The sequence below is a fragment of the Pan troglodytes genome, chromosome 12 (assembly GCF_028858775.2).
Source record: "Pan troglodytes isolate AG18354 chromosome 12, NHGRI_mPanTro3-v2.0_pri, whole genome shotgun sequence".
Classification (NCBI taxonomy): domain Eukaryota; kingdom Metazoa; phylum Chordata; class Mammalia; order Primates; family Hominidae; genus Pan; species Pan troglodytes.
Window position 1 is genome coordinate 119,203,399 of NC_072410.2, and position 23,751 is coordinate 119,227,149.

At 52.3% G+C, this 23,751-nt stretch overlaps 1 protein-coding gene across 21 annotated transcripts in view; it reads right to left on the reverse strand.

The window, feature by feature from the left end:
• Positions 1-1,418: 1,418 nt before the first annotated feature.
• The window catches only part of COLEC11 (collectin subfamily member 11), a 49,751-nt gene continuing 27,418 nt past the window's right edge, over positions 1,419-23,751 (reverse strand). For 16 of the 21 annotated variants that reach the window (XM_063789360.1, XM_063789359.1, XM_063789356.1 and 13 more), the window contains 4 exons: positions 8,097-8,168; positions 5,368-5,421; positions 2,348-2,443; positions 1,419-2,150 (listed from right to left, as the gene is read on the reverse strand). In XM_063789360.1, the coding sequence (XP_063645430.1) occupies positions 1,759-2,150; positions 2,348-2,443; positions 5,368-5,421; positions 8,097-8,168 (614 nt within the window). In that variant the 3' untranslated portion in view covers positions 1,419-1,758. Of the gene's footprint in view, positions 2,151-2,347; positions 2,444-5,367; positions 5,422-8,096; positions 8,169-19,609; positions 19,686-23,751 lie in introns of all 21 variants that reach the window. The other 5 variants (XM_063789362.1, XM_063789363.1, XM_024354187.3 and 2 more) reach the window with 2 other exon arrangements.

Sequence of the window (23,751 nt, forward strand, 5' to 3'; positions counted from 1 at the left end):
TCGCCCCACAACACCAGCTGGGAGGGAACGTGCATGTACGTGTGTTCTATTTTAAAAATGAAGATACTTATTATTTTTATTGGGATTCTGAAATACAAAAAAAAAAAAAAAAAAACCATGAGGTGCTGTGGCAGGCAGCTTCTGAACTGACCCCCACTGGTCCCCACCCCCTGGTATTCACCCCCATGTATGGGCTGCACCCGGTGCCTCGCCTCAAGCTGGTAGAGCACCACAGAGGGAAGGCACGTGCTGTGGTTTGCTGTTGGGCTTCTCCGGATCTCATGTTGAAATGTGACCCTCATAGTGGAGGTGGGGCCAAATAGGTGTTTGGGTCGGGGGCGGAACCCTCATGAGTATCTTGGGTGCTGTCCTCAGTCCTTACCCTAGTGAGCAAGTTCTTACTCTGCTAGTTCCCTAAGCTGATTGATTATGCAGAACAGCCCGGCACCTCCCTCTCTTTCTTTGTGGCTTCCCTCTCCCCATGTGATCTCTGTGAGTGCCGGCTCTCCCTCCCCCTCCACTGAGGGTGGACGCAGCCTGAGGCCTCACCAGGAGCAGATGCTGGCACCACGCTTCTGGTGCTGCCTGCAGAACCGTGAGCCAAATAAACCTCTTTGCTGATCTGTTGCCCAGCCTCGGGTTTTCCTTTGTGGCAACGCAAATGGATGCAGACAGCAGGATATGTCCAGGTGAGCTTAGGAAAGGCTGCGGCTTCTCTCTTCGGCTCTTCTGGGCTGCTCTGAGGAAGGTGCTGTCATGTTGTGGGCAGCCCAGGGGAAGGGCCCCTGTGACAGGGAACTGCGGGAGCCTGTGACCCACAGCTGGTGGGAAACTGAGGCCCTCCATCCAACAACGCAGGAGGACCTGAGCTCTGCACAAACCACACGAGGAGTGACCTTGGTTCCAGCTTGGGAGAGGCCCTGAAGCAGAAGACTGAGCTAAGCCCTGTGCCGATTCCTGATCTGAGAGGTAATCAATCTTTCTTAGGCCACTGAGTTTTGGGGTAATTTGTTAGGCAGCAATAAATAACTCATACAAGCCGGGTGTGGTGGCTCCTGCCTGCAGTCCCAGCTATTCAGGAGAGGTGGGAGGATCGCTTGAGCCCAGGAGTTCAAGGCCAGCCTAGGCCACATAGCAAGACCTCACCTCTACAAAAATTAATTAAAATAAAAGATAACTAATACAGCTATTGAAAAAATTAAGAGAACAAAATGACTCCACACATTTAGTAGTAAAGTTTGGAGAATTTTGTTGTTGTTTTCCTGAAATCTGGGTTTGAAGCAAAGCAAAATTGTTTTTACATGGATAATAGTGTGAAGGAACCTATACTGTAATGTAATTTACAGAAGTGTTGGTCAAAGTGAGTTCTTTTCCATATAGAAATTAAAAGGTAGTAATTCAAGACCCCATTGCCACTATTTGGACTTAACTACTGCACTACTTAAAGATTTTATTGTATAGCTTGGACAAAGGCACAAACTTTATGGAAGAGCAATTCTGAGTAATAATTACATAATGACATTGGGGCTACAATACAGGTAATGAAACTCTGCTTCTTCAGAGACAGCACCCCAGGAACACTTTCATTTTCCTCTTAAGCATAGGCCATTTTCTCAGTTTAGACAACAGCCCTCTACTCAGTGAGCCTCCGCCCTTCACAGAGGGACAGCTCCCTGGCTGGCACCATGGTCTGGGCTCTGTCCCTGCCAACCCTGCAGGGACATGTGGGGCCCCCAATGGGCAGCCCCAGCCTGAGGCTCACATGTTCTCCTTGTCGAACTCACACATGAAGTACATGGTGGTGTGGCAGGCCACGTCGTTCCAGCCGCCCGAGGCCACCATCTCCACGCAGTCCTCCTCGTCGTAGGCGTTGTTGGGCTCGCCACTGCGCCACTTGTTGAAGGTCCGCATGGGGGAGCGGTCGGAGTACACGAAGGCGCCCTCCTTCTCCAGGTCGTTGATGCCGATGAAGACACGGGCCAGGCCGGCTTGCGCCAGGTATGCGGCCATCAGGCCATTGGCAGCCTCGTCCTTGGGCATGCTCAGCGTGCCCCCGCGGCCCTGGCAGGACAGCTGGGCGTCCGTGTAGCGCTTCTCCTCCTTCACCAGCAGGTAGATCTTGCTCTCCGTCTCGCGCACACCGGCGACAGCTGTGGGGTAAGGCAGGGTTGAAAAGTGAGCACTTGTATCTGTGCAACAAACTTAAGGTACAGCCACACGCAGCAGGGGCCGGCAGGGCAGCAGGGGCCAGCAGGGCAGGTGTGGGCACAGCAGAGCCCTTGCCAGGGGGGCTTAGGACAGGGCTGGGAGGTGGGAGGGAGCGAGGGCGGCGCCGGGAGCCACATACCATTCTTGATGAACTTGAGCTCGCTGGTCAGCTGAGAGACCTGGTTGTCCATCTCCCCGATGGCCTTGCGCAGCTGGCTGCACTCACATGGGAGGCCTGCGGGGGCCGGGCCCGCGCGTTACAAACGCTGGATGAGGACTCGGACTCAGAAGAGAGGCGAGGACCCCTCCCCGGAAATGCACATTTTACTCAACAAACATGCCCCATGGGCCTTTGAGGCCGCAGTAACCATCACCCACTTCATCCTAACGGCAGGGGGAGCAGGGAAGGACCTCCACAGGAGCGGAGGGAGGGCAGACACGTGTATTTCAAACCTCTCCAGCTGTAGGGGGAAGAGAAATGGAGGTGCAGGGGTGGGAAGCAGCCCAGGGCAGGGTTGGGACCCAGGGAAGCGGGTCTGGCTGAGGGCGTGCAGTGAGAAAAGCTAGAACATCTGAGGAAGATGGTGGGGACGACCAGCAGGCCTCCATGGCTTGGGGGCACTGCAGGGCTGAGGGGAGCTGAAGGGGGCAGTGGCGTCTGTCAGGAATGGAAGAGGTGGTGGGGCCATTCCATTCCTGGCTGGGCACAGGAGGTGGAATCTGCCAACACTCAGGTGCCTGTGACATGTCAGGTGGGGAGTGGGGGCCAGGGCAGAGCTGGGCATCGTGGGCACACACAGGGCGTGAGGGACGGCTCAGGGAGGGAGGACAGGGCAGCATCACCAGGAGCACCTGCAGGCCGTGGGTGAGGCCTGGGAGGAAGTGAGGAAGGCAGGCTGCACCCACAGGACAGGCGCTGCCATGGTCTGGTGGGAGGATGGCTGGAGCGGCCCTCAGACCCACCACCTAGCGATCAAGGGCTGTCCCAGCTGGATGATGGGGCAGGAATGTGGAGGGAAAGACAGGGGCCCAGGGTACAGAACTCTGGGGTGCTGCACACATGAGGCCGCTAGAGAGGAGCTCTGCGGCTTTGCAGTCGTTTTGCTTTAAGACAAGAATTGCTTGCATGTATTGAAACGGTGGTGAAAGGGAGCTGATAGGGAGGGAGGGATGAAGCCGGTGTCTGTCCTGACACACAAGAGTGAGCAACACACGTGGCCTGATGAGAGGGACATGGATGGGACGCAGAGCCGTGGTGGGAAGCCACCTCCCACACTGAAATAACAGGGAACACCTCACAGGCCTTTCTGGCAACAGATCTCATTCTCAATGAGCTCATTCAATTCCCACAGGCCTGTGACCACACGCGTGCTGCTCCTATCCCTGCATCACATCTGACATCACTGAGAGCCACGGGGCATGGAGAGCCTGAGATCTGGGCCCAGGCAGACAGTCTGGGCTCCAAAATTGAGTATCTGTGCCCCTGTGGCTAGGCGGGAAGTCCCTCTGATGCCTTGCAGACGGCACGGTGTCCAGAACACGCAGCTGTCCTAAGTCCTCTCTGGCTAATCAACTGAGCTACACTCCGCCCTCCCAGTTCTGCCAACCAATTCCCTCAGGCTGCGAGTTTGTTCCTAGTCCCTGGACGGACCCTAGCCTTCTTCCTGTGAAGAGTGACACCCGGTCATCGCCTCCGTGGTGCCGGGGCTCCCCGTGGCCCAGCAGCCCCTGCCTTTCCCCAGGATCGGAGCCTGGGCCTGCCCAGCACCTCACCATCCACCCCCATCGCTGCGGCATGCGGGTGGGCTTTACGCCTTTTCCCAGTTTCCACTGTGCAGAGTCTCAGCCCACCCTGCAGTCTGGCATATCCTGTAGAAGTTCAATCCCCTCTTTCTGGACGTCGGCAATCACGTAGAGCCCAAACCACCTTCCTCGCCCTCATACGTGAGACCCCTCCCTCCACTCACACTTGCACATTTGAAACTCGATCTTTCTTGGGGTTTGCCTTGGTTTTGGGGTTTTTTTTAATGGAAGTTTTATCTAAGATAAAATTTTTTAAATATATTTTATCTTCAAGCTCGCTGAGGTTTGAGGTAATAGAGGCTTTCTGGAGAGACCCCTGTCAGGGGAAGTGGATGGATTCCTCTCCTCATTTAACCTCCAAACTCTGACCAAGCTAGGCCTGATGATAGCAGCTCAGCCCCGGGATGGGACGTCCCCTCTCCTTGCCCCGCCGTCACCTGCCTCCAGGTCCTTCTGTCTCCCAGAGGCTTTGTCCGGGCCCCTCAGGTTGGCTGAGTGCCTGGAGGTGCCCTGAGTGGATGGTGCTTGGACACTCAGTGACACTGATCTCAGCACACTCGCACTGAGCAAAGTCACACTGGCAAGCACACGTTCCAAGCAGCCGTTCCTCCTCATCTCTGCGGTGCCGAAGGAGCTTTTAAAACAAGGACTTTTATTCAGAAAGCTAGCCCCTCTCTTTTCTCCCTGGCTTCCAAGAGTCAGATCCTTCTCGGAAAGCACCTTCTGAATGGGATCCACCGTGGGGTCTACACGGTGGGTGGGTGTCCACCGTGGGGTCTACACGGTGGGTGGGTGCCCACCGTGGGATGTGACGGTGGTGGGTGTCCACCGTGGGATGTGACGGGGGTGGGTGTCCACCGTGGGATGTGACGGGGGTGGGTGTCCACCGTGGGATGTGACGGGGGTGGGTGTCCACCGTGGGATGTGACGGTGGTGGGTGTCCACCGTGGGATGTGACGGGGGTGGGTGTCCACCGTGGGATGTGACGGGGGTGGGTGTCCACCGTGGGATGTGATGGGGGTGGGTGTCCACCGTGGGATGTGATGGGGGTGGGTGTCCACCGTGGGATGTGATGGGGGTGGGTGTCCACCGTGGGATGTGACGGTGGTGGGTGTCCACCGTGGGATGTGACGGGGGTGGGTGTCCACCGTGGGATGTGATGGGGGTGGGTGTCCACTGTGGGATGTGACGGTGGTGGATGTCCACTGTGGGATGTGATGGGGGTGGGTGTCCACTGTGGGATGTGACGGGGGTGGGTGTCCACTGTGGGATCTACATGGTGTAGATCTACATTGTTTTCAAAAGTGCAATTTTTAATACATTTTATTAAAAATCCTTGGACCCTTTATGCCATACCTGGTTCTCCATTAGGACCAGGGGGTCCTATGTCACCAGAATCTCCTTTCTCACCTGAAAATATAAAACAAGGTCCAAGTCACCAGGCAGAGATGGACGTGTCCTATGAGTTAAAAACATCAAGACTGAAAATGTGATTTGTCTCACGGATTTCTCCCGGGCCCTCTTGTTGCTACGAAGTACCGGAGCTCCATTCTGCAGGTAATTCCTGCTTCCGGCACTATTTATGTGATACGAACCATATACATGTCATGGGGTGACAGGGATTATCGAGTGATCATTCTTTAAATCAGTTCTGGAAAATCCAGGATATCTGATAGAACACTCTGCAGACATCGCCTCATGAATCCCTGGTGCCATGAGTGAGTGGCCACTCCTCCCAACAGCAGCACCCGACCTCTCTCATGACAGCAGGAAAATCCAGACGGAGCATGATGGGAGCGCCACGCGGGCCTGAGAGCTCGTCTAATCCAAGAGTCGGCGCACTCCTTCCTGCCCTGGCTCAAGGTCCTTCCCGTCCCTGCTCGCAGCAGCCTGGTGTCCTGGAGGGCCCAGATGCCAGGAGCCCTGGGCTCCATCCTGGCCTGGACCCAACCTCCAGTTAGATGAGACAAGCCACCTCACCACCCTGCCCCTCAGTTTTCCTCAACGTACACAACAAGGGGGTTGAACAAAATGATGGCAACAGGGCTTTCTAGCTGCTCTAAAATTAAGTCATGTGACTTAATAGAAATAAGTTCTAATGCATTCTCTTTATTCTCACAGAGAGGCCCCAAATGCCTCTGAGAAAAGACTTGAGTAGATTCCAATTCCATTCGCATAAGGAGAGAAGGAGTTTCGCAGTCTCCACCCACCTGATTCCTCTGTGTTCCTTTATCAGCATCGGGAGCTTGGAAATGAAAGCACAGCTTGACCAGAACCCAGGATGACAATCTCAGACATGAAGCAAATCAAATAAGCAAAGCCAAACAAGGCCAGCCTGGACCAGCTGCCCCTTAGGAGACGCCAGAATCTGCCCAGAGCACACACCACATGGTAAAAGTATACACATCCCCATGTGTGAGTCAATACGCAATGTGGCATTATTCACAAAAGGCAACAGGTGGAAAGAACCCACGTGTCCATCGACAGGTGAATGGACAAAAATTGTGGTCCATCTGTATGGTGGAATATTATTCCCTAAAAAGGCAGGGGATTCTGACCCACGCTACCACACAGGTGAACCTTGAAAACACTACACCAAGTGAAATCAACTAGACACAGAAGGACAAACATTGTTATTCCACATATGTGAAATATCTAGAATAAGCAAATTCAGAGACAGAAAGCAGATTGGAGGTTACCGGGGCTGGGGGAGGAGGAATGGGGAGCCACTGGTTAGTGGGAAGAGTCTCTCTTTGGAGAGATGAAAAGGGTTTGGAAATAGTGGTAATGGCCGTACACCATTGCAAATGTACTCAATGTCCCTGAATTGTACACTTAAAATACTTAAAATGGCAAGTTTGGGGATATAAGTATTTTACTATGATGTTATTTGGGTTTGTGAAGCCCACGCCTCCCTCCAGATCCTGTGGTTCTCTGCGTGCTCTTCACTGGATTGGCCGTGGCAGGGAAGGTGCCTCTCACGGGTTTTCCAGGAGGAGGCCCGCAGCTGAGCTAGGCCCCTCCCCGTCGCTCTCCTGGCCACAGAGCCCTTTCTACCAGGTATGGGCTGGGCTAGGGGGAGGTCTGTGACCATGGATCAGAACAAACCATGAGAACCCCCTCACAGCTCAAACCCCAGACCGTAGCCTCTTGGTACCTGGGCCAACCTGCTCCGAAGCAGATGAATGAGGTAGAAGAACCTGGCCCCTGAATTGGACAGATCACAGCAGACTCCCTCCACCGCCAGTGCTCAGGACAGCTTAGCCGCATTGCTACACCGTGCGGGACCCCAAGGAGACTTCATGAGTCCACACCTGAAGAGCTCAGGGACGGCCAGCTCCTTGCCCTGCCACCGGCTCTATCCCCCAGAGCCCAGCATAGACCTGGAACAAGTCAGGCGCTCCAAAGACGTCCACTGACCAGATGGCGGGGGGCGGGGGCGCATAGGAGCAGCACCTTCTGAACAACCCCTTGCCTGTCCTGGCCTCAGTCTCTCATCACGGGAGGCGCAGCTGATCTGCCCGCCTTACCAAGGCTGTGAAGCCAAATGCAGCAGCGGAGACGGTGCAATTAGAACCCGCAGGTGCAGACTGAGCCCAGGTGTTGGCACCATAGTTGCTGCTCACACCCGCTGCTGCCATCCCACACCCTGTTCTCACCAAGAACCATCCCATCACCTCGAAATGCCTGAGACCTGAGCTGGGGGAACAGACGCCGTGCCTCCAGAGCAGGGTGCGTCCGCTCCTTACGTGAGGCTCTAAGTCTGTTACCAAACTTGTTAAGGACTTTGTGGCTACACAGCCAGAGTCTTGCCCAAGCACACTAGCTGCAGCCCCTCCATCCTGGGGCGCTGTGAAAATCCCGCAGAATGGGGAGCACTTCACCACACCCTGTAAGCACAGAGCCAGCAACTAGCTCCAAGCACCCCAAAAATGGAAGCACTACAGTAGATTTCTTATCTACCATGCACAGAATATAAATAAGAGCACCAGACGAGACAATTCAGGCTACAGTTATTCTCAGGGTATCCAGACGCTGACCCTAGGGGCAGGGGGGAAATGAGGCAAGAATTGCATTGCAAATACCTTTAGAGCCAATGGGACCGATTTTTCCATGGCGACCCACACTGCCTTTCTGTCCTTTGTCCCCCATGTCTCCTGTAGAAAACAATAAGAGCAAAGTTGGTTGATGCACACATGACACCGTGGCCTCCTCCATCACACACGTGCACGGGTGACCCGACCACCCTCCTTCCTAAATCACAGGCACATAGAAGAGACTAAGAAAGACAGCTCTAAATCTCTTCAAGGTCACGTATGTCACTGTCACAGGCAGGTCGCCTGTTGATACAGCTTCCAAAGGAAGATGCACTTCCCCCAAAAGTCATACACACTATAGAATGGAGGGGCTGAAGGGGGCATCCCTAAGTTCCAAACTCAACCACGGTCCATCCCCTCCATGCCTGTGTGAGACGAGAGCTCGTCTTTCCTCCATCCCAGCAAGGCAGTGCCTCCCAGCTCTTACTCCTGCACCCCACCAAACCACGCACCCACTACTCTGTAAGCATGGACATAACTGGCACTGTCAGGAACACGGTCTGGTGGGTGGGTGGCAGGTGGCAAAGCCCCTGGCTCCTCTCGGGTGTGTGAACTTGAGCCAGGGAGGAGGGTCCTAGGACACTTCATCAGATGCCTCCCGACCTGACCTGCCCTACAGCAGAATGCCTGATCCCCATGACCTGCTGGCCCCTGTCCCCAGCTTGGGTGTGTGCAGTGGTGGTGTGGGGTGGTGTGTGTCCCCCACCCTTCTCTCATTCATAGCAAGAGGGACACCAAGATCCCACGGGATTGTCTCTCTGATCACTGGACCAAGCCTGAAGAATGCCGCTGTCACCCAGTCCCTAGAACAAACTAAACCAGAGGGTGGAGTTTCTCAGTGCTCCCTCCCGCAAAGTGTTAAGCCCTCAGCAACTGCTCCTACCTGTCTGCTGGTGATCACCACTGACCACCAACCCAACCAGCAATCAGCAAACAAGTACATAGGGAAAAACTGGGAAAAGAAACAGGCTACCTGATTTAACTCAGCAATTCTTTTTCATGGACATGTTTACACACTATTAGGACTTCATGATCAGTTATAACCCACCATTGCAGGAACTAAATGAAATTCAATGTGGGAAATTCAATGTGGGCAATCCTGCAAGACAGTGGGTGGTGGGAAGGACTTTCTTTTTTTGAGATGGAGTCTTACTCTGTCACCCAGGCTGGAGTGCAGTGGCGCAATCTCAGCTCACTGCAAGCTCCACCTCCCGGGTTCACACCATTCTCCTGCCTCAGCCTCCTGAGTAGCTAGGACTACAGGCACCCGCCACCACGCCAGGCTAATTTTTGTATTTTTAGCAGAGATGGGGTTTCACTATGTTAGCCAGGATGGTCTCGATCTCCTGACCTCATGATCCACCCACCTCGGCCTCCCAAAGTGCTGGGATTACGGCGTGAGCCACTGCGCCCGGCAGTGGCGGCGGGAAGGACTTTCTATTGCACGCAGATAACCCTCTGTCCCGCAGTGACGCCACCTGCCTCCTTAGAACCAAGGACTTCCCTGCCAGGAACTCCTAGTCTTGTTTTGCGAAGCAGATGTAACGTTCCCCCAATTCAGAATAGATAGAAACCAGAGGATGGAATACAGACTTCAGTGAGCTTTGCTAAAATGAAACCACACACGCCCCTGCAGAGAGTGGTTTACATTGCAATAAAATGCAGCCTTGATTCACAAAGCACATTCACATGCATTCTCTTATCTGGCTATGAAAATGACACGGCCTGGCATGGCAGAGCCAGGACAACAGCCATACTCTGCTGCTCTGAGGCCCAGGCTGCTCTCCTGATGCTGGCAGCTGGGGGCCACATCCAGCCTGGGGGACGATGCAGGGACGAGGGAGGCAGAGGCAGATCCTAATGGCACCTAGGCTGGAGCTGGACAGCCAGGACGGAGGCGACTCTGCTTCGCACACCAGGCACTGTGTGTCGCCAGCTGTGCAGGGCGCTGGCTGCAGGAGTCAGAGCTCAGGGTCTGCTGGTAAATCGGGACAGCGGCCCAGCAACTGCAGTGCACACGAGAGGAAGGGAATAGAAAAGGGGCAATGGGGACACCACTTCCTCGTCCGTCCTCAGAGCCCAGGAAAGCATCGGAGAGGGTGTGGTGCATCTCCGTGCTGTGGGAGACGCGGAGGGTTGGTGAAGAGGGCGGCGAGATCAGACTTGTGTTCAGGAAGCATCTGGCAACACTTGCTGGAGAGACTGAAAGGCGCAAAAGGAGGCCAAGGGCAGAGCAGGCTGGGGGTGAAGGGGGTCATGGCAGGTGGGGTCTGGGAAGATAAGAAAAACGCCCAGATTGGGGAGACACCCAGGAGGCAGTGTTGGCAGAACCTCGTGCATGATGGGACGTGTGGATGAGGCACGCACAGCTGGCACTGAGTGCCGAGCCTCCCCAAGATAGGCGCAGGGAGACACAGCTCTGGAGAGGCACAGAGGGGAATGTCACGGGGCACGTGGGGAGAGGGGGACAGGCAGGGGAGAGGGGGACAGGCAGGGGAGAGGGGGACAGGCAGGGGAGAGGGGTCATCATGGGACGGTGACAAGGGCCAGGAGGGCACCTGAGAGACGTGTCCAGTGGGAGGCAGGGGCCCACGTGAGGAAGAGGAGCTGGGGGAGGAACCCGAGGGCAGCGGGGCAGGCAGGGGCACAGCAAGGCAGTGAGAGGCACTATCGCTGGGGGGCACCCAGTGAAGACAGGGTCCAAGACATGGGCAGGGCCGGGACCAAGTGGACAGCCAGGAGGTCTCACAGAGGGAGGGGCAGGGCCCCCACACCAGAGGGGGCCCTGCCAGAGTGCTCAGTGCGTTGCCTTCATCGTCAGGGGGCCAGCCCTGCCCTCCTCTGAATCCCTCTCCACGGCAGCCTGTGAGTCCAGCGCCTGCCGGAGCCAACTGGCCTGCTCTTCCCGATGGCAGGTGCCAGGTACCCATTCCTGCTGTTCTGAGTCATGACAATTTCAACCTGAAGATTTCTGTAACAGTAAAATGCCAGAGCAGGGAGAGAGAAGGGCAACTGGAACAAACAGCTTCAATCAACCAGCCAACCCATTATACATGCCCAAAACTCACTGCAAGGGAAGCAATTTGCAATTCTCCCTGGAATATAACTGAGGGGCCCTGCTTTGCTGCAGGAGGAGGCACGGTACAGTCAGTTCTCATGGCTGGAGGAGCTGGGAAGTTGCTGCTCTGCTGGGTCCGCCCAGCCAGCCTGGTTTTGCACCCATAGAAATGCAAAGCCAGCTGAATTCACCTTCTCCAAGAGTCCCCTAAACATTTAAAAACTATTATCTGTCTGAAATCTTCCCTTCATCCAGCTAGAAACCCGCAGTCCCTGCCCTATCCTGGCTGCCTTTCCCCAGGACGTACCCTGGAGTGTCTTGGTTCCTTGGAAGGATGGACACAGCCACCCACACTGAGTGCCCAGTCACGGCCTGAGCACCGTCACCTCCTGCAGTGGATGGAACTGTGTCCCCCACCAAATTCCTCTGTTGAAGCCGTGACCCCAAGGTGCTGGTATTTGGAGACAGTTCCTTTAGGAGAGAGTTAGGGCAAGATGAGTTTGTGAGGGCAGGTGTCCCTCACCGTGGTCTGAAGCTGAAAGGTGAGTCCCGTGCTTCTGCTCGGCCTCCCGCAGAGGGTCCTACAGAAAAGCTGATATTCCCTGAAAATGCACATCTGCTGTTTCGTGTTGTCCCAGGCCCTGTCTGCACAGGAAACATGTGTCTTCCTCGGGCCTCCTGTACCCAGCTCTCCACCGCAGCGGTCCTGAGGTTCTGTGCTGACCATGAGGAGGAAGGTCGGGAACACGCACCTTCCTCGGGCCTTCTGTCCAAAGACAAACTCTCCCAGCTCTCCACGGCACTATTCCAGAGGTTCTGTGCTGACCATCAGGAGGAAGGTCGGGACAGCCTCAATGTTCATGCTTCTTATTTCCCCCTCCATGTCTTCATGCCGCTCCCCCGTCGGTCAGCTGTGGTCCCCGCTCTGTCCCCTCGCGAGGAGGTCCAGGCAGCCGGATCAGGCTGGACGCGCTCACAGCACCCTCACAATCAGCAAGCAGCCAGCGCAAGGGCTTCTCAGAACCCCCTCTGGCAGGGACTGGGTCCCGCACTTCTCCAAGGGCAGGAGCTGAGCTCTACTCGCCGGAGACAGGTGCCAAATGTGAGCGATGACCTTGGATTTGCTTTAACATCTGGCCGTGGGATTCAGAGATGGCTAAAGGCCAAATGCTCTCAACTCACTCTCAGGTTTTAACTTGTCTACAGCAGCAGGCCGCGTGCCTCCTCCAGCTGATGGACTGAACCACTAACAAGTCCTTCCTGAAGACGGGAGGAGCCTCCCCAAGTGCATCTGCGCCCAGGGGCTTCTCCTCCACTGTCTCCTGGGCCTCACCATCCCGGTCCCGGTCTACTTGTCAGCCTGGGGGCCTGGCCTCGTCCTCCAGGGAGGAGCTGTGTGGGTGGGAAGACGGGAAAGCGGGGCCTGCGGGCCGCTTCTCTCTCCCCGTCACTGGTCACTGCCCTTGAACAGCTTCACATCTCATCTCTCAGGGGTCTCAGGGAGAAACAGCTCCCAGGTGGGGAGGAAGCCCCTCGCGCCCTCCCCATCTTTTCCAGGTGGAAGCTTCTTAGCAAATAGTTGGCTCTTCGTTCAGGAGAAGGGCCACAATCCGCCTCTGCCACGTCGCTCCTCAGCCCCTGTGGTGTTTGTGCTTTTTCATGGGAAGGTGACGTTCCTCGGGCTGGGACTTTGGTTTTCTTTCCCGTGCTCTGACGCTGCCCCTCTCCAAGTGGGGACTCAGTGGGGGTCCCGGGATTCTGCTCATTTTTCCATCTTTCAGAAATAAATTAGAATACTCCCAGGTAGACTGTGCACCAGGAAACCACATCCACACGTACACGCTGATTTCAGCTTCACAACGTCCCTAGCAGCACCATCTGTTAGGGCTGAATTACATCCTCCAAAATTCTGACGATGGAGCCCTAACCCCAGTGTGAGTCCTACTAGAAGCAGGGTCTTTAAATAGGTCACACAGGTGGGCCCTGGTCCAACAGGACTGTGGCTTTACCGAAGAGAAAGAGAGGCCGGGATTGTGCATGCATGGAGGAAAGGCCGCGTGAGACACAGCAGGAAGACACCGCCTGTAAGCCCCGGACAGCAGCCTCGGGAGAAGCAGCCCTGCCGGCACCCGGATCCCTGACTTCCAGCCTCCACAGCCGGGAGGAAATCATCTCTGTCCTGGAAGCTGCCCGCTGTGTGGTATTGAGAGACGGAGACACTGCCCTCTGCTCCAGAAGAGGAGTTCAGAGAGTCACGTGACCACCACAGGTCACACAGTGAGCCAGGAAAGAACACAGTGCCCCGTGACTCAGAGCACAGCCTCTGCGATCAGACAGGCCTGGCCCCAAATCCCAGTGCTCCACCCATGAAACCCTGCACAAGTTACAGCCCTCTGTAAGCCTCAGTTTCCCTGTCTGTCAAGTGGCACCTCAGGGCATTCCGTGCCTCGGGTCACAGCGAGCATCAGGAGTAGGAACGCACACTGATGGCGTGGATTTCACTCAGACCAAGGCCTCCTGACTCCACGTCCAGGGCTCCAAACCCTGCACCCCCACTGTGGGCAGGCCCTAGCCTGTGGGACTTCCACCCCTGGGTACAGCCAAAGCCACCCTCCACGGGCCAGGAACTGCGGGAAGCCTGCATTTCTAAGAGCCAGGGGCTGGACACATGGCACAGGATTGTGTTCCTGTGGGAGGACAAGCAGTGCCCTACTCCCAAGCCCAGGGGGCAGGAGACAGAGACCAAGAGACCAGAGTGTGCAAAGCAGCAGGCAGAGCCCTCCGAGCAGAGCCCCCTCCGAGCAGAGCCCCCTCTGAGCAGGGGCCCCTCCGAGCCCTCTCGCCTGTGTCAGCCATGACCAAGCATACTCAGCTGGTGGGGAGTTAGGGTGGCTACAGGTGGCCCAAACCCTCCCGTCCCTCCTCATTCCCTTCTGCCCTAAACCCACAGCTTGGACCACCAGACCCCTTTCCACAGTCCCCTCAGCCTTGCAGGGAGGCCTTTGGGGGAAGGGCCAGGCCCTGGGCACAGCTGGGCCTGGGGGTGGAGAAACACTCCCTCCACCAGATGAGCCAGTGCCAACTTTCTCTAAACACTCTGATAGTAGGCAGATGTTATTGTTCTTTGGCCCTCCACAAAGAGAACAAGCAAAATGCCTTGAGCATCCAAAAAACCTGTTGCCATGACCTTCGCTCTCGGCCAGTCTGCTTTGCTTTACTGTTAAAATTCTTTGAAGAATGCCTAAGCATCTTTTTTTTTAATTTTTTCTTTTTTTTTTTTTTTTTGATACAGAGTCTTGCTCTGTCGTGTAGGCTGGAGTGCAGTAGTGCAATCTTGGCTCACTGCAACCTCTGCCTCCCAGGTTCAAGTGATTCTCCTGCCTCAGTCTCCTGAGTAGTTGGGATTACAGGTGTGCACCACCATGTCTGGCTAATTTTTGTATTTTTAGTAGAGATGGGGCTTCACCATGTTAGCCAGGCTGGTCTCGAACTCCTGACCACCCACCTCAGCCTCCCAAAGTGCTGAGATTATGGGCGTGTATTGTATTGCATTTCTTCAAAATTGTAACAGAAGATGAAACATGGCTTTACCAGTACAATCTTAATGACAAAACAATCAAAGCAACGGCTACCAAGAGTTGGAAGTGGTCCAGGAAAGCAAAGCAGACTGGCCGAGAGCGAAGGTCACGGCAACAGGCTTTTCGGATGCTCAAGGCATTTTGCTTGTTCTCTTTGTGGAGGGCCAAAGAAGAATAACATGTGCCTACTATCAGAGGGTTTTGAGAAAATTGGCCAAAGCCTTAGCAGAAAAATGCCCAGGAAGCTTCACCAGAGCCCTTCTCACCCCAACAATGCTCCTGCTCATTCTCCTTATAAAACAAGGACAATTTTGCAAGAGTTTCTATTGGAAATCATTAAGCATCCAACTTTCCCAGTTTGGCTCTTTCTGACTTCTTGTTTCCTAATCTTAAAAAATCTGTAAAGGGCACTCATTTTTCTTCAGGAAACAATGTAAAAAGGACCACATGGGAATTCCTGGGAATTTCACCATGAGGAACCCTCAGTTCTTTAGGGATGGACTAAATGGCTGGGATACTTACTTACAACAGTGTCTTGAACTTGCTGACGCTTATATTGAGAAATAAAGTTTATATTTGTATTTTTATTTTTTAATTCCACTTTTCCACAAACTTTTTGAAGTCCCCTCACACATTATATACAGACATATGCACATAAACTATACACACATACATGCATGTACACATACACATACATACTACCCTGATATGCATACACATACATATGCACACATACATACTATACACATATGCATGCACAGACATCTATATGCATACATACACACATGCACATGCATATACACATACAGAGATGTGCATATTCACCTCCACATACATACATGTGCATGCAAACATATACATATTAACAGAGATATGCAATATGCAAACACATAACATATGCACACATAAAAACACACATACATACACATATGCATGACGCATGCACACATTCATGCAAACATTTTTGTATAAACACAACCACACATAGCATGTAACTGCACATCGTATATATGTACATATAAACATACCCATATACACATACATAAAACTTACAAACCTACATATATGGATACATGTGTACACACACAAACATACATACATGAATACAAACATATACATACATATGTAAGAGCACTTGGAATTCAGCTTCCTCAGTGATTTTTAACAGCTTGGCTTTCTCTGGACCCGTGGCCTGGCTTTGTTATCTCAAAACAGGGCATCCAGCAGCACATACATAGACAAAGGCATACTCACATGACATACCCATGCATACTATAGGAGCACACATACACATACATACTATTCACACACACGCTATATGCACATACACACAAATGCTCATATGCACATACACACAGGTACATATACATATGCACACATGCATGCACATATATACATATAGGTATGTATCCATACATACAACTATACATGCACATACAAGCTATGTGCACATGTATGCATGCACACACTATACACACGTGTGTGCATGAGTGCATGTACATAAGCCTACTTTTATCCTCACACAGCTCAAGCTTGTGCAGCTGGTCAGCACCTAGGCTTAAACTGAGAACCCCAGAAGCACCCAGGAGACCCTCACTACACCCCAACCTCCACATACCAGCCACACACACTGGGACCTATTGGTGTGAGCTGTTGTTTCTGACAGAAATATTCTATTTTGGGGTGTTTGGAGGAAGAAGAAAAGATGAGAACCGTTGAAATCCACTGAGATTGTCAACACATTCTCTACTTCATACCACAACCTTTTCTGTAGCTGACTTATTTCAACTTGAAGACTTCTCCTGGAAACTCACCCTTGGCCGGAACAGTAGTGTGGTTACAGACCCAGAGGTTCTCTACAGAGAGCAGATTAGAACAAGAGCCCTAACGCCTTTTTCCCTCTCCCAAGGCCTCGTGCACCTCCAAGTGACAGAAAGCTTTTTGCAAGAGGCAAGCAACGCCCCCTCCCGCTGGCTGCGTGCGACAACAGGAATGCAGCACCTGATGCCCCTGGATCCCTTCCCTCTCTGCCATAGGAGCTTCTGGCTGTGGCACCCGGCACACTGGGCACGAACGCCACGGCCCATCCCACATCTCATCACCATTGTGAGCAGTGCTGCGCCTCCCATCTGTCCTCTGGACACGCATGAGGATTGAGGGCAGCTCAAAGCAGGTGCGGAGTTCTTATTAATTTTAATGAACACTTCACACAGTCCTCTGAAGTGGAGAAGAAGCAAAAAGAGCATTTGAAATTCAGCTTCCTCGGTGATTTTTAACAGCTGGGCTTTCTCTGGGCCATGGCCTGGCTTTTCATCTCAAAATAGACCATCCAACCGCACCACCTCCTTGAATGGGGGGTGGGGGGTCTCACTTTCCCAACAGGACACTCCCTCAAAGCCCCAGCGCACACCCAGCCAGCCTGTTCAGGGCAGCCCCCACTGCAGCCAGGCCCCCATGTGCAGAGCATGCACTTTGCGGAAGCAGAGGCATCTGGACCCCCACCAATGGGGACAGCCCAGGCTGGCAGCAGCAGCACCTGGGTGCTGTTAAGACCAGTGCAGGGTCTCAGGCCGCCCTCCTGGGCCAGGAGCTGCATTTAAACGAGAGCCCCTGGGGAAACCTGAAGCAGAGCCCCGCCTCCATAGACAGGCAGAGAACACAGCCCCCGCCCAGCATGGCCTGAAGCCTCGTCCCACAGACCAGCTCTCTAGAACCCTGCGGGGCAGCCGCTTCACCTGGGGAAGGGACGATGACACAGATGGGGGGCCCTTGGCCATAGACTGGGATCACCCACAGATTGCAGAGGTATTTGAAGATATGAAACCTCAGGATATTTTTCCAACAGTGGACGGAGGGCCTTCCAAACGCCAGGTCTCATGCTAGGACCTGAAGACGCAAGGATGAGAGCGGATCTGCAGACCCCAGGCCCACTCATGGCAGCAACGCCCTGTGAAGGCTGTGATTTTGATGTCAGAAGTTGAAAACAATGGTTTGGAGTGGCCACAGGCTGGGCAACAGCAGGGCTGGCATGGGAGCAGGGCTGTCACACCCAGGTCCCGCTCTTCCCAGGCATGCTCCTCCCCTTCAGGAGCCCCTTCAAGAAGCACTGGGACAGGTGCTGAGACCCACTTTGTCATCACGCCCAGCGTTATGCCCAGCATCATCGTGTGCAGCATTGTGCCCAGCATCGTCGTGCCCAGATTCACGCTGTTGTCATGCCCAGCATCGTCATACCTAGATCCACCGTCATCGTGCCCAGCATCGTCATACCTAGATCCACCGTCATCGTGCCCAGCGTCACTGTGCTCAGCGTCATCGTGCCCAGAGTCATTATGCCCAGATCCACCCCATCATCGTGTCCCATCTTCATGCCCAGCATCGTTGTGCCCAGAGCCATCATGCCCAGATGCAGCCCGTCATCATGCCCAGTGTCATGCCCAGCATCATCGTGCCCCGATCTACCGTCATTATGCCCAGATCCACCCCATCGTCGTGCTCATCGTGCCCTCCATCATCATGCCCAGTGTCTTTGTGCCCAGATCCACCCCATCATCATGCTCATCGTTGTGCCCATCGTCGTGCCCAGCGTTGTGCCCAGCATCATCATGCCCAGATCCACCCCATCGTCATGCCCCCCGTCATCATGCCCCCCATCATCGTGCCCAGTGTCGTCATGCACAGCATCGTGACCAGCGTCATCGCGCCCAGGGGAAGTTGAGTTGCAGCCCCCAGTTTGCCCAGGACTGCAGTGGTTCCCAGGACCCTAGAAACCAGGAAGTCTTGGCCCCCAAGTTCCCGCAGAGGTCACTGTTTTTCTCCAGGTGAGTCTCCACAGCATAATGCCATGGAAGCCACAGATGTTCGTGACCGGACATCAGGGAACTGCCACTGTGCCCCCGCTGCAACGAGCTAGAAAGCTATCCACTAGCACCCAGCTAGCAAGCCCACGGGCAGAAGAGCCAGTGGGCCAGGGGAGCTGGCAGGGCTGTGTCCCACTGGAAAGTGAGACTCCAGGGAGGGTGTGGAGGGTGGTGGTGGCTGAGGTCCTGGTTCCCAGCACATCTGCGCCCCCTGGGGCCCGGGCACCGCCTACCACACAGGCAGAGCGCCCAGGGTGTCCTAGGTCTCAGGGAGGAGATTCATCCCAGGTTGTGTATAAAAAGTCCTAAGTTTATTCTATTCTCTCTTTGACCTAATGTCCTTGTAAACATATTCCATTCTCTCTTTGACCTAATGTCCTTGAGAATAAACATTATCCAGAACAGAGCACTTACAGCTGACGGAAACAGCCACGATTATCAGAAAGAATGTCAGTTGGTTATTGCAGAGCCCGGAAGTCATGCTCATTCCCTAGTGAGTTCCCATGAGCAAAAGCACCAGGGCCCAGACTTTCTTCTGTGCAAACGGAGAATAATAACAGCAACCACCAGGCCACCAGGCACCGGGCAACTGCCGCATCCAAGACATTGTGCGTCTATCCTTCCACTTAACCCTTCTGGGAGTCCTGGGAGGTAGATCCCCACCCCCTACCCCCCATTTTACAGGTACAGAAAAAGGGGGCTTGGGAAGACGAAGCTGATTCCAGAAGCTGACATGACTGACAGGTGGTGGAGCCACGATACAGACAGGCCCAGTGAGCCCAGGACTGTCTGGTTCCACGTCTGTGGTCTCTGCACTGCTCAGCTGAGGCTGGGACCGCACTGTGCCTAACAATATTCCTCCGTCCCAGCAAACCACGTCCATCTAGAAATGGGGCTTCTGCTCCAGTTCTGTCCAAGCCATGTGGCCATGGGCAGGGTGGTTGCCTATTCTCTGCATCTCAGGGTCCAACTTAAGTGTGAAGGTGGGATTTCCAGATCCATTACCCTGTGATCCCATTTCTACAAAGGACGAGGTGCGCTTCCTTTTGGAGATGTCAGAAGCTGTCACGACTGGCTGTGACTGTTGGAAAAAGTAAATACAATGTTATGACTATCCCTGCTTGACAACTCAGATAATAGAGATGTTAAATAACTTTGCAAAGTCTGCCAGGTATGGCGGCTCATGCCTATAATCCCAGCACTTTGGGAGGCCAAGGGAGGTGGATCTCTTGAGGTCAGGAGTTCAAGACCAGCCTGGCCAATGTGGTGAAACCCCGTCTCCACTAAAAATACAAAAATTAGCCGGACGTGGTGGTGGGCGCCTGTAATCCCAGATACTCAGGAGGCTGAGGCAGGAGAATCACTTGAACCCGGGAGGCAGAGGTTGTAGTGAGCCAAGATTATGCCACTGTACTCCAGCCTTGGCAACAGAGCGAGAGTGAGACTCTGTCTCAAAAAAAAAAAAAAAAGTAAAAAAGAAGAAAAGAAACTGTCCAAACTCATGGGTCCAAGCTGAGGCACAGAGTAGACCCCTGAGTGATAAACGCCCCTCCCCTAAGCTGACTCCCTGGGATGCCAAATGCCACATCCATTTATGGACTCCTAGCCCTCCCTGTCTCCAGATTTCAGAAACCTTGAATTACGAGTAGCCTCCCGAGTGCCTTCCCTAACCCCCGGCCTGGGCTGGGTCCATGGCCCCCCACCCACCACAAGGCAGCCAAGAACGCTGTCTCAGCAGTCGCTGTCCTGCACATCCTGCCTCAGGCTCACCCTCCATCCGTGCCCACCCCTCAGCAGGGACCTGAGGCCTGCTTGAGCATGGAAGCCTGACCTACACCTGAATATCAGTGGGGACAGGCCTCGGAGCCTGAAAAAGCCTGCTGCCACTTCTAAGTGAGAGAAGGAAGGAAGAAAGGAGGGAGGGAGAAGGGAATTCCTCAGAGGTTTTAATAGAGAATCCTTGCCGCCTTGGATCAGCAAGCCATTGTGTTTGTGGATCCTTTGATTAAGATTCTTTAAGAGGTAGAAATGAAAAGAGTCTATCAGACTTTAACCCCATATCTCTGGGGTAGTCAATGTACGTTTAATGACCCTCTGTAAATCTATCAATCTAATACTTAGGAATAACTACTATGTCAGGGACTTTGAACCACTTACTCGCAGGATGGCAGAGTGTGATCCACAAATCCCTACCCTTGAGGAATGTATAATCTAATTAGGAAGACAAGACATGCACGCATGGGTGACGTTAGGAGGATGGCAGAAGAGGAGCTTTCTACCAAAGCCCCCCAAAGAAGCTTCCATTTTGACAACTCCCCACGAACAAAAGTGTCTTTGTAGGAGTCTGGAAGTCCAGTGGAGAAGTTCCAGCACACTGTTAGAGAAAAAAATCCAAGAATAGATGCACTGATGAGGGTAAGAACAGTTTCGTTTTACCTGTGTGACCGTTTCCCACAACTGTGAGCTGAGCAACTGTGAGCTGAGCAACACAGCTCAGCGCCCAGGGAAACCCCCTTGGCCCATGATTTTTCCCACTGGAGTAAGTGAAAGTGTAGTAAGTGAGCTTCCAGCTCCCCCAGCCATGCAGGATGCTGCCCAAAAAAGGTCTGCTTCTTTCTTGTCTCACCTCCAATACTGAGGTGACTGACATGGAGGAGAAGTTGGGAGAGACTGGGAGCTAGGAAGAAAGGCTATGGACTCTAATAATTGCTCTGCAGATTTTATTAGGAAGTCCCCCAACAAGCTGATGAAGATGCCTTTCCTGTGAACCATCCCAACTGGACTACGGGCACCCAAATGCTCACATGCTTCACCCAACACTCTGCCAGGTCCCCAAAGGCACCCCCACAGATGGCAAGTGCCAGCATCTCACACAGACAGATAGCTTGACTGTGTGGGATGGGGAGGGAGAAGGAACAAGAACTTGAGCATTTCAGAGCACTGCCCTAGGGGAAACTAATGAGAGGCTCGTAGCACCTAGACTGCCTTTGTGGGATCAAGAAAAGACATATACTCTTTAAAAATTCACCCCTCTCCAAGAGAAGCAAAAGGTGTGGAGCAGGTGCATCCACAGAAATGGTCTGAGAGAGCCTCAGAATCCCTAGCCAGGCTGTTTCGTAAAGAAATCTCTCTCCCAAAAAAAGTCCATAAAGACTAGAGGAGGTGACTGCTTTTGCAAATGAGAAAACAGCAATGCAAGACTTCAAGGAATATAAAGTATCAAGGAAACATGACATTACCAAAGGAACACAATAATACTCTAGTAAACCAATCCCAAAGAAATGGAGATCTACAAATTGCCTAACAAAGAACTCAAAATAATCATTTTAAGGAAGCTCAATGAGATACAAGAGAACATAGACACACAACTCAACAAAGTCAGAAAAACAATACATTAAAAATGAGGAATTCAATGAAGAGATAGAGATTTTTTTTTTTAAAAAAAGGACCAAACAGAAACTCTAAAGCTGAAGAACAGAATGAATAAAATTTAAAATACAGCAGACAGCATCCACAGCAGAATTGATCAAACAAAAGAAAAGAAAGAATATGTGAGCTTGATGACAGGTCATTTAAAAATATTCAATCAGAGAAGAAAAAAGGCATTAAAAGAAATTAAGATAGCCTGTGAGATCTAAAGGACACCATCAAGAAAGCTAACATTCACATTATGGAAGTCGCATTAGGAGAATATAGAGAGAAGCTAATAGAAAGCTTGTTTAAAGAATTAATGCCTAAAAAACTTTCCAAACTTGGGAGTGATGTGGACATCAAGGTACATGAAGCTTAAAGTCTCCAAATAGGTTCAACCCACAGAAAACTTCACCAAGATACATTATAATCAAACTACCATAAATCAAAGACGAGAAGAGAATTTTGAAAGCAGAAAGAGAAAAGAAACTCATCACATCCAAGAGAACCCTCACAAGGCTATCAGCAGACTTCTCAGCAGAAAGCTTGCAGACCAGGAGAAAGTGGGATCATATATTCAAAGTACTGAAGGAAAAAAACTGGCAATAAGATTATGTACTCACAAAGCCATCCTTCAAAAATAAAGGAAACATTAAGAGTCTCCCAGATACACAAAAGCTAAAGAAGTTCCCCACCACTAGACTTCCCTTACAAGAAATGTAAAGTTCTTCAAGCTGAAACAAAAGGATGCTAATTAGTAACATGAAAACATTTAAAAGTGTAGAGATAACTGATAAAACTATATACTTGTCTTAGTCTGTTTTCTGTTGCCATTACTGAATATCTGTGACTGGGTAATTTATAAAGAAAAGAAATTCTTTTTTACAGTTCTAGAGGCTGGGAAATCCAAGGTCAAGAGGCCACATCTGATGAGGACTCTCCACAGAGTCTTGAGGTAGCACAGGGCATCACACAGTAAGGGGGCCCATGAGAGAGGCCACCTGGCTTTTATAATAGTCCCACTCTCATGATAACTAACCCACTCCTGTAATAACCCATTAATCTATTAACTCATAAATGGATCAATCCATTCATAATGTCAGAGAACTCATGATCCAGTCACCTCCTAAAGGCCCAATCTCTCAATACTATTACATTAAAGATCAAGTTTCAACGTGAGTTTTGGAGGGGGCAAACATTCAAATGATAGCAATAGTCAAATTCAGAATACTCTGATGGTGTAATGGTTATGTGTAAATCATATATAACTCTAGTATAAAGGTTAAAAGACAAAGATATTAAAATAACTATAGCCACAATAATTTGTTGTTGTTGTTTGTTTCTTTTTAGAGACAGGGTTTCACTCTCTCACCCAGGCTGGAGTGCAGTGACATCATCATAGCTCACTGCAGCCTCCAGATCCTGGGCTCAAACAATCCTCCTGCCTCAGCCTTGACTACAGGCACATACCACCCAGCTAATATGTTTTCCTTTTTTTTTTTTTTTTTTGAGATGGAGTCTCATTCTGTCGCCCAGGCTGGAGCGCAGTGGCACAATCTCAGCTCACTGCAAGCTCCACCTCCCGGGTTCAAGCGATTCTCCTGCCTCAGCCTCCTGAGTAGCTGGGACTACAGGCGAGCACCCGGCTAATTTTTGTATTTTTAGTAGAGATGAGGTTTCACCATGCTGGCCAGGCTGGTCTTGAACTCCTGACCTCGTGATCCACCCGCCTCAGC